The sequence below is a fragment of the Pteropus medius genome, unplaced genomic scaffold (assembly GCF_902729225.1).
Source record: "Pteropus medius unplaced genomic scaffold, Ma_sr-lr_union100, whole genome shotgun sequence".
NCBI lineage: Eukaryota > Metazoa > Chordata > Mammalia > Chiroptera > Pteropodidae > Pteropus > Pteropus medius.
In genome coordinates this window covers 26,656,400-26,667,666 of record NW_024344378.1, presented here as the reverse complement: position 1 = coordinate 26,667,666, position 11,267 = coordinate 26,656,400, and the positions used below count along the sequence as shown (strand labels likewise).

At 41.3% G+C, this 11,267-nt stretch overlaps 1 protein-coding gene across 2 annotated transcripts; it reads right to left on the bottom strand.

Annotated features, from left to right (window-relative positions):
* Positions 1 to 772: 772 nt before the first annotated feature.
* On the bottom strand, positions 773 to 5,324 carry PPP1R3C (protein phosphatase 1 regulatory subunit 3C). 2 transcript variants are annotated; one of them, XM_039871743.1, is made up of 3 exons: positions 5,172 to 5,315; positions 4,968 to 5,075; positions 773 to 3,222 (listed from the first exon to the last, which is right to left on the bottom strand). In XM_039871743.1, the coding sequence occupies exon 3, from the start codon at positions 3,219 to 3,221 to the stop codon at positions 2,283 to 2,285; it is 939 nt and encodes a 312-aa protein (XP_039727677.1). In that variant the 5' UTR covers position 3,222; positions 4,968 to 5,075; positions 5,172 to 5,315; the 3' UTR covers positions 773 to 2,282. The 2 variants fall into 2 exon arrangements, with proteins under 2 accessions (XP_039727677.1, XP_039727676.1); XM_039871742.1 differs by lacking the exon at positions 4,968 to 5,075 and having other exon boundaries at positions 5,172 to 5,324.
* Positions 5,325 to 11,267: the final 5,943 nt, after the last annotated feature.

The window sequence follows — 11,267 nt, the reverse complement described above, 5'->3', positions numbered from 1 at the left end:
AGGAACAAAAAATCCCTGTGTCAAACAAAACACATCTGCAGCCAGATATAGCCTGCAGGCCTGCAGTTTAAGACTTCTGATGAAGAGGATGTTATACGATGACTTACTCTTCATAACTGGGCTTTTCTGGTAGGTCAGTCACTTATTTCCCCTTAAGATTCAGAAGCTCTTTCTGAAATTTAGGTAAGAACTGAAACTACAGCTTAGGTTCAAAGACCTGCTGCCTCTCACCCCAAGGAACTGAGCCTCTCCCTTTGGTCTGGGGCTGATGCCCACCGGCCCCTCCCTCTGCCCTCTGTGCAGCTCCAAGCTTTGCCTCTCCCTTTGGTCTGGGGCTGATGCCCACCGGCCCCTCCCTCTGCCCTCTGTGCAGCTCCAAGCTTTGCCTCTTGTGCAGCTCCAAGCCTGGTGCTCAAGAGGTAGAAGCCATTCCAGCTCTTCCCACACCATTTCTACCCCTATTTTAAAGCTAAGTGCCCCCCTCTCCCCGCAATAACCTTGACCCAGTTGAGTATGTGTGATGAGCAGTCAGCACAGATGGGGACAGTCTGGGGGCCAGTCGCGGCAGCTCAAGTCACTGCTCCTGAACCCCAGCCCCAGTGATCATCGTAGTAGGAAGTCACCCACAAGATTGTGACCATGTAAATGCCCTCAGGTGAGTCTAATTCCAGATCCAAACTAGCCTCGCTCAGTTGTCCTTAAACGAAATGGGAGAATCTCAGTTCATGGTTTCTTATTTAACTATGGCTTTAACAAAGAAAACACACTTAGATCTCATATCAAACACTTTTATTCTTACAGTGAGACATTCACTACAGATAGCTATAGGAGAGTGAAATATTGACAGTAGAAAAATGTGGGTGCTAGCCAAACTTCAAATACTGTCACAGTAGAGTTATTCCAATAGTACTTTTCCGGCCTGGCAGATCACACATGTTAAAATTAACTGCATTCTCTGAACATCTCTCAATGGACATGCACGTGATAGAGGCAAATACTCCTGTCCTTGAGATCTTACAGAATGAATTTATGCATACCTCAAAACAAATATATTACAACACATTCAAAACAATTCACAGTCATTCTAAAAAATGTATATTTTGACGTCAAAGAAATTGGTAGAAAGACTTAAAACAACAAGATAAATAGAGGCAAGAAATAGATTGCTACTTTTATGTGCAAGGTACTGGATTCTTGAATTGAGAATCAGTGTCAGTCCTCACTTCCAACATCACATCGAAAAAGTGTCGTGAAAAAAATAAGTCGCCTTCAATATGAAGGATGCGAGTTGTGTATACTGACAACACTCTCTAAGATACAGTAGTACTGCAGGAGGAATGCCAGCACACAGGGTGGGCCTTCTCATGAGGCCACTCATGAGTTATCAGACGACCCTTCAAATATTTGGGTTAAGCAACTACAATAGTCTGGTTTAATCAAGGCACTTGCAAAGAGCTATCTTTGACATGACTTAGAGTCCCTACAAGTTGTTAGCCATTGATGATGGCATGGCTTTTTGGTTAAGCGGCATTCTCTGGGAACCCAAGCATGATGTTCTGTTCGCAAAGCATTACAACTGCAAAGCCAGATTTGCTTAAACTTTCCCCAAATCACGGTTTTTGATAAATCATGTTTGAACAGAAAGGCTTCACTTAAAATTTTGATTCTCCAGAGTTATAACTCACCTTTCTCCAGGATCACCCAACACCCCTAAAGTTTGTTTGGTTTTTCTCCAGAGGAATATATAGGTCTTTTTCTCCCCTCTACATATTATTTCCCCAGGAGAGAACTGTAAAGCCAACTTAAAAACACAAAATAACCTTACATTTTCTCACCGACAGTTAAGTATCAGACCTCTCGCTCCTACTCTGACTCAAGCTACAGAGCTTTGTGAACACTTTTCAGACATTCCTCATACCATTAATACAGCTTTCCATCACCATCAACTGTCCCTCTTCGACCTTTCTTTGCCCACCATGAAAGCTAGTCAATTGAGAGGGAAGGAGAAATGGCATTTAAGAAGTATTATTACTTTTATAAAAATGAACTTCCAGGCTGTTACTTAATCCTCCACAGCAAAGTTGGGCAGCATCATTGATATAGGTCCCAACACTAAATTCTCAAGTGGCTACTTTTTTTTCTTTTTTGTAGCCAGGTCCCAAAAGCTCAAACCTAAACCTACTGAAGGAAAGTAGCTAAGACTTCCTAATATTGAGCAATATAGACCTGGGGGATTACATGGGGAATATGACAGGTCAAGACCAGTCACTAGGTTGCTTAATTCATCGATAGGAGGCCAAGTTCTCCATTCTTCCCCAACTCTGCCATTCTGGGAAGAGCCCACTGGCCAGCCTTGGACTGCCAAAGATTGTTGACTCTAACTCAGCCTTGGGGGACCCCCGGTGGAATGCACAGTCCTGGGGTGCCATCTGTGTCTGTACTCCATCAGGTTTCCATTGCACATGGACAATTCTATAATTCTGACCATCGTTGTTGTCCCAGAAGACCTGCCCATTAGCATGGTAAGAAATGCAGAACTCAATTTTTTCCTCAGTTGGAATAACAGAGGGTAAGTCAATGGCAAATGAGAAGGTATCACTATCTGAGCCACCATACACATTTTTCATGTAGACACAGTCCACATTGGTGTAGCTTTTCCAGGTATCGAAAGTAATACGGACCTGAACCTTCTTCTCAAAGCTCACGTTTTTCACTTTCACAGTCCCAGTCACTGTTCGCTCTTGCAGAGAGCAGTTCTCCAGACACACAAAGTTCTTCTGAAAGTGGTTCCGAAAACTTAAGTAATCACTTGAAGGCTGAGGGAAATCTAAAATCAAGTTTTTCTCCTCATGGAGTTTTAAGCCAGAGGACAGATCATTAAGGTCCAAGAGATCAAACTGCAGATCCCACGCTGGTTCTTCTGGGACGTCAGAGAAGACATGGATGGCGGTGAGAGAGAGACCCTTGGAGTCAGCAAACACGACTCGTTTCTTGCCTTGGTTGTGTGAATGCTTCCAGTCGTTCTGTGATTTGGCTTCCTGTTTTATATGGAGACAAGGTTTCAGAGGCTTTAATTTGTTGACAAAATTTCTCCGTTGAAAGTCATCGTAAGGGCCCAGGAAACTCTTCAGAGGTGGCGAATGAGCCAAGCAGAGCCTCATGGCGACATCCACTGGCATGACTGAACTTGTCAAAGGCCGTGGATCTAAAACCTGGATCATTCTGGAATGTAAGAATAGGAGGGGTTGTTATCACCTGCATCTGGAATGCTCTTCCCCTGGTCCCAAGTATATACATACTGTTTTTGTATTGGCTAAATTATAGTTGGCACAGTATCAGGGAGGTGCTATCAAATGCAGTAAAGAAAACAGTATTAGATGATCAGATATGTTTGGTTCTACTCTTTAATAGTCACAAAGCCATGGGTTAACTGCTTAACTGCTTAAAACAGCTAGGAGTCTCAGTTTCTTCGTCTGAGAAATAAAAGGGTTGGATCAGATCATCTTTAATATAGCTTTAAAAACCACTGGTTCTGTTTTGGACCAGTGCTTCTCAAACCTGTCTGGTCACAATAACTTAGGGAGTTGGTTTTCTTTCTCTTTCAAGCAGATTCCTGGGACTTAGAGCCACTGAGGCAAAACTTCTGAGGGTGGGGACAAAGAGGTACATATATTCTTAAAGCTTCCCAGGTGATGGTAATGACCAGATAGGTTCTGGAAGCACAGTTCCAGACCTGGTGCTCCTTCTGGCTACTTCGCTGGTTTTGCTGGTGAACTGATTACACGTCTCTGAAAAGGTAACCCACTTGAAAAAAATAGCAATAAAAATTTTCATGACACAATTTTGAGAGAAGGCTGGAAAGAGTGAAGTCTGGGGTTCTCTTTGCACTTTGACTATCATGCTCTTCCTCATTTTTCACACATAACCAACCGAAATGCAATGCATGCACTTAAAGAAAAACTTTGCATAGCATGTTTCCTATGGAAAGACATCCATGACAAGTCCACGTTTAAGTGGAAAAGTTGATTACCTGAAAATTATATATATGAACTTAGAAATATCGAAAAACTTAACAGGAAATAAACCGAAAAGTTAATTATCTCTGAGTGACAGAATTATAGGTGATCTATTTTTATCTTTGTACTTTTTTGGTATTTTCTAATGTTTTGGCAATGAATATTTATAACTAGAAAGAATAAAACTATTTTAAAATTTAAACATAACCATGCTCAGTAATATTAAATTAAGACGTGTCCATCAAGGTTTTTTTCCTAGCCCTTAGCCCCCAGTACATATTGCCAAGCTTATGGGCTAATTTTCCCTCTCCTCGCCTTATAGATAAGTCCTGTGTGTATACAGTACATGACATTTCTTAGTAACTCTTCACAGCAGCTCTAAGCACATAGGCAAATGGTCCTTATCACAGAATGAATATAAAAGAACATTCACAGAATTTACTTTATTATTCCTGAGATTTTTCTGGAATACATAAAAACTTAGAACAAAATAAATAAAAGCTAAAGCTATATTTCTGGGTCTAATAATAGTTAACATGCAGGATTTTTAGATAAGTCTTCTGCTGTTACTTCTGAGGAAGCTATTTGAAGTAATTTTCTAGGTCTGTTTTGTTTTGTTTTTTACTTTTTGCACTTATAGACGGGTTTAGAATTTAGCAATTCTTCTGGAATTTTAAGTCCTAGCCAACAGTTCAAAAATCATCTTTTGCTCCAACTCTGAGACTGAGTTTGCAAACCGTGATAAGAAGAGTGGAGGAGGAGGAATCATCATCCTGTAGTTTTCCCCCCATTTTAAACTACCCAACCTGCAATGTCAAAGTACTGTTCCCACAAGCTAAGAATCCTTGGGACATCAGTGAGGGACCAAGAGATTACAGTCGCAATTCATAATAGAATAAGAACTAAAGCTGAATCTCCTTAAAATAGTTTCTGATGTAAGGTGCAGATTACCAAAACCAGCTCCGCCTAAGAAGCACAAAGCAAATCTCCACACCTCCGAGGCCTCCCGGATGCCAGATTCAACTCGGCAGTCAGTCAACTTGCCCTCCCGTGGAGTCTCTATTTGAAGAGATGACCGAAGGGAAACGCAGCCCACCTTCCCGTCGGCTGCGCGCACCCCTCTTGTCCCGGGCCGAGAGTCTGCAGTGAACCTACCTGGTGCAGCTCATTAGGCAGAGCCGGGGCAGCAGGCGGAGAGAGCCGACGCTCGCTGCCTGCGCAAGTTCGCACGCCGCTCCCAGCTGTCCCCGCTGGGCAGTAGCTCGGGCAGATTGCGGGTGCGGCTCGGGAAAGGCCCCTTATCTGTCCGGACCACGTGACCCAATCCCTCGGACCAACCAGAGCCCAGCTGGGGCGCGAGCCCTCGCCGGGAGTACGTGACCGCCGTGGTTCCAGACTTCAGGGCTTGGGGTGGGGTTCTCCGGAACACCCCCGCCCGCGGCACTGAGCAAGCCCGGGGCGAGGAGGCGTGGAGGCAGCGCCATACCGCACGTAGCGGGTGCTGGCCTGGGAAGAAAGCCGCAGACCTTACCCAGGCAGGGCGCCAGCTCTGTCCGCTGCCGAGAAGGAGATGCTTTTTGCATCTTGAGGAGTCTGTGCACAGTTAAATCTGAACACAGAAAGCTGCGGCTCGTTCCAAATGTATATATATTTTTTAAATGTTTATATTGTTCATTGCTTGGTCCATCCGCGCATTTTCTCCCCCACCTTAGTCTGAGCTAGCTGCATATTTTTGGGTTGGGTGAATTCACAAATGCACCAAACAGTAGACGAAGGCTGCCAGGAATTAACCATTCCCTAACAAATATTAATAAAGCATGCTAGCCCGATAAAATAGTGATGTGGCATTTAATTAAAAGGCACTTTGTATTTCGACCTATTCTTCAGTTTTTCTCCCCAGAAGAGAAAAACTAAAGCCAAAAATGAAATGGCCTTTTTCGCTCACGTGGTGGGTCAGCCACAGAGCCTGTGGTCAACCCAAATCCCTCGACTCGGTTCTGACGTCCTTGGGCAGTGATGTGGAAACCAAAATGTTAAAATATCACACTGTAAGTTTTGTGACTCTCCGAGCCAATTACTTTCACTGAGGTTTCGTTATTTTGCTTAGTTTGGGGAGTTTTTAGACCATCAGTTACAACCATACAATTAAATTTCTAAGTCGAGTATGAATTATTTTTATAAAACTCACATCCTAGTCCTGGTCTATTAACTTAGATATCCAGGAGTCAATTAAAATATACAATATTCCCTGTGTCTTTTAAGTAACTGTCAAACAGTGAAATTGTAAAGTAGAGTGATTAGAACGAAGAAATTCACGCTGAAAATCACTGGGGAAGATACTTAATGCTTGGGCTTGAGTTTTGAAATGAAAAATCCAACTATCGTAGGTTCACTAGCCCCTCAACCCAACCAAAACTAGCTGAAAGGACATAGTCTTTGAGTTTGACACTTACTAGCTATTTACCCATCAACAATTAGAATGATCGAGGTGGAAGGTGCTTTAGGTATCATTGGCTTCAAAGTAGTTATGTCACAAGTGAGGAATCTAAAACTCAAAGAAGCTGTGCTGCTTGCCAGAGATTGGTTAGGTCAGAGCCACATTTAGAACATTGGGTAGAGTTTTCTCCTCCACTTATGATCACATCTTGAGCATAAAAAGTGGATATTACCAATTAAAGTTACGGAAACATAAAATATTAAGAATGTATTGTGATCCCATTTTGGGGGAAAGATGTGCATGCGTAGAAAATAGAATATACTCTACCAAATGTTGACAGTGCTTATTTTTGGATGGTGAGCTTATGAGTAATTAAAAAATTATTTGTCATTTTGCTTCTTTTTTTTAATTCTTCTACAATGAGCATGGATTTCTGTAATTAAGAACTCACTTTTAAAGGACTTTAAAACTTTCAGATTGAACTAACGTGGATAGCCTACCTACTAGGTGACAAGAACTGTGTTGGCACCACATATTCATGTTATTTACTAGAGTATGCTCTTGTTTCCACTCATACTGTTTCCTCTCCTGCCCCCTGGTGCTGATGCCATAAAATCCACTTTTTCTGAACTCCTTAAAAGAGAAGATCAGCAAAACAGGGTTCTCTCTTAAGAGGAGTCAACACTCAATAAACCTTTAACTGGGTGATCCAGTCCCTCACTTCTTTTTCCCTCCCAGCTTTATTGAGATCTCATTGACATATAACACTGTGTAAGTTTAAGGTGTATAACGCGTTGATTTGATACACTTATGTACTGTAAAGTGACTACCACCAGAGCATTAACTAACATCTCCATCATGTTACATGATTTCCATTTCTTTTTGTCATGAGAACATTTAAGATCTACTCTCTTAGTAACTTTTGAGATATAATACATTATTAAACATGTTGTATGTTAGAACCCCAGAAAGCATGACCTTTCCCCATTGCCCTTACCCACTACCCCCAGCCACTGGTAACTACTATTTTATTCCCTGTCTCCATGAGTTTGGCCATTGTAGATTCTGCATGTAAGAGATATCACACAGAATCTGTCTTTCTCCATCTGATTTATTTCACTTACACAATCAGACCCCTCATTTGTTTCCTTCCCGTCTTTTACTGCCCTTCCTTATGGGATGAGAGGAATTGGGATGAATCGGTGTTTTTAGTTGGGAGTTGCACCAGTGAAGACGTGGATTAGGAATTGTGGGGAGTTTTATTATTATCTGCAGGTTTTCCCTCACTGTAGTTGGCAATCTCCAAACATTGCTTTGTCCTACCCATCTTAACAATAAATCTACTGGTGAGGGCTTATTGATCTGTGCAGAGTTTCCAGCCATGCCAGGGGTTACGAGGACTCAAAAGTCACAGCGCTTTGACCTTACAGATGTGTTACAATCTTTATTATTTTTTTTTTTTAAGTTTATCTTCATGAAATACCCAGGGAACATTTTAAAGAGCTGCTAAGAAGGGGACTGGTGACTGCATGGCTTACACAAGTAGATCTCTCAAAACATGCATCCAACACGGGACCAGAGGTATGACCTTGTGGGAAAAAACACCCTGTAGGAGTCCAAGGTTGCCAATTCATTTTCTGTAACAGGACAAACCTAATAACTGACCTTCAATCCCCACAGCATGGAGTCGGTGAGGTTGAAAACTGCTCATTTTAATTAAAAGGACTGGGATTTCTGTTTTCGAGAGCAGAGAGGAGTCGATTCACATGTGAATAGTAAGCTCTTACACTAATTCCTTCTTCTTTACCCACGTTGGATGGGAACACAAATATTAGGTGAAGGAGTATAATTTGAAAACACACACACAGTGCTTACTTTGGATCAGGCACTGTTTTAAGCACTTTACGAATATTAACTCATGTAATATTTATTAGGTAGAAACCATAATGATTATTCCTACTTTACAGATGAAGAAACTGAGGAGGCCTTGTGAGTTTAAGTAACTTGCACAAGATCACACAGCTAGCAGATGGTAGGACCAGCTTTCAAACCCCTCTAGAGTCCATGGCCCATGCGTGAGTTGCTCAGGAAAAGACAAGCCCACACAGGTACCTACCAAGACCAAAAGGAAGCTCTGCAGAAACCCAGAGAAATTCAGAAAGGGGAGGGCTCTCTGTGGCATATCTGTGGAAGCTTCAAGAAGGAAATGAGACTTAGGAAGGTCAGGAAAATGAAAAGCATTTAAATATGGTGGAGTATCCTCTTTAGGGGATTTAGATGGTAAGAATCCAGCTGTGGGGCTCAATCAATGAGAGAGTAAATGAGACCACAATTGAAATGGCACCAGTAGTCCGCCATTCTTTTCAAGGACATAATCCCAGAAAGCAAGAAAAGAAAATTAAAAGTGTTGCTGAGTAGACCATGTTATTAGCTATTCGGTTTGCTCTGAAGGAATTTTCAAGTGTAATTTTCATCACCTGAAATTTTTTAGTTTTTACCACATTACCCTACTTTTGAAACATCCTTGTAAGAGAGCAAACTAGGCCCAGATGTGAAGGCACAATTGTTGTTACCAACAGTAAGTGGTTAAAGAAAGTACAAGACACCACCTGAGACTTATGAGGTGTCTCCACTGAGGCGAGGAAGGAGAGGGGCGAGGGAACCAAGGATGATCACGTTGCCTCTCTAATAATCCACTGGAAGGAAAGATGTAGAGGTAAAAAGCCGAGTAACCATACAAAGTTGGCTGAATGGCAAATGGGTTGTGTGAATATTATACACATTTGCTACTTATGGGTCAGGACTTCGGTGACAGGAGAGGCCTCCAGGGGCCAGGACAGCCAAAGAAGATCAGTTACGTAGGGTAACTGCAAGGAGGACGATTTGAGTCAAGGGGAAGCCTAGCTGGAATCCTAGCTGAGTATTGGAGAGAAAGGACAAAGGAGAGAGAATCTTAAATGTTAAAATTTATTTTTTTAAAGTCCCTTGGATTATCTCGAACATTAGAAATCTGAGTGACACAAAATGAATGAACAAAGAATGAAATAATCTAACTGTAGAGGAGAAATCATTCTCAAATGTTGATAATTACATCTCTGAGTTGCTGTAGTTTCTCCATATTCATGGAAGGATTGGGGTGAAGAAAAGTATGTTAAAAAGAACCTATGAAGAAACCTTTAAACCACAACTGAAGGGCTTTTTTAAAGGATTTAATATAAAAATTATGGAAGATGTGAAAAGGAATGGGTTGTGCAGGGGATGGAAAAGGAACTAATCCCAACGTACTAAAGTTCATAGAAAACATCAACATAGGAAAAATCAAAATGAGGAGTAGGAATATTCTGAAAAAGAATAATGAGGACATACTAGCCCTATCAGCTTAAAATTTATAGAGTTTTTTAAAAATTGATATTGGTGCATGAATAAGGAATCAGATTAGTGAGATTAAAGAGTCCATAAGTAGACCTACTTACATATAAAAATTTATTGTATGATACATGTGGGCATGTCTAATAAGGGGAGAGGAAGAATGGATTATTCAATAAATGGGCAGAATGTATACAAGAAATTGTATTTAGTTTATGCCTCTGTGGAGGGGGACTAAAGTGCTTTGACCGAGCAACAATGTGCACAAGAAAAAGGCAACTCCGAAGGGAATACTGCAAGGGGACTGCAGGCTGGTACGACTTGCTCTGGGCACTATAATTTTTGTGACCTGGAGAGTTTTCCTTTTAATTCGGGGCTTATGGGAAAGAAAAAGTATTGGGCAATGACTGAATCTGATATTCAGTAAGAGAGAATTGATGTAATGCATACTCTTTATTTCTGTTCTCCTCTATCTCCAGTTCCTCCTCTCTAAGAAGCTGGAGAAGAGACTTCATGGGCATGGCTCGTTGGGTTCATCTGTGCTGAGTGGGTCTCATGCTCTGCACACGTTGTCATTACTTTCTGTAGGCCACAATGCACATCTCTAGTTTCAGTCCCGTATTTTGTTAAATCTTAGCTTTCTGAACTGTTGTGACTTTGCATTCTATTCTCTGCTTGCAAACACAAAAGCCTCTAAAATGCAGCAGCTCTCTGTCTAACCATTATTCAATTTGTGTAGAGACAAGTATTCTTCTGCTTTGTAATTTGGTTTCTGGACTCAGCTATGAACTGTGGCTATTGGAGGAGTTTTAAAGCAGCTTTAGCAGGAGGAATCCGAGCTGAAACGATACATTTCGTTTATAAGGTACCACACTATTTCTTTTTTATGTGACAAAATTAAACTTGTCCACTCCTCCCACCCCCGCCATATATACACAAACAGATCACATCATCCCACCTCCAACTCTGGACATAACTGTTAATAACCACCTGCTCCAATAAGATGTTCAAATGCTCTATTCCCTTTGTTGAGCTACAATGCTGTATTATCTCCCTTAACCACGGACATTAAAACCGGATCTGGCCTAAGCTAGTGTTTTGTGTCTATCAGAGAACTATTTCTGTTTAGCTATTACATACCTAGGAAGTGGTGAAAAGTTCCATCTGGGGGAATCTGGGAAGGGCAAGCAATTTTCCAGATCCTATCAAGTTAACCGTTTTCACTAGGGTTTTAATATTTTGTTTGAAGTGTAGTAAATCCTCTAGAATGTCAGCCAGCGTTAAAGCCAAATTTAAAATACCTTTCAAAGCTAACTTTCTCCAAGCTTTGTTTACTCTTTATTAGGAGGGTGTTAAATTTTTAAAAGTGAACGATGATTAAACTTTTAAGTTACTTGCTAAAATTGGTAATTATTTGAGACAACCAATAGAAAGACAAAATGTTTCAA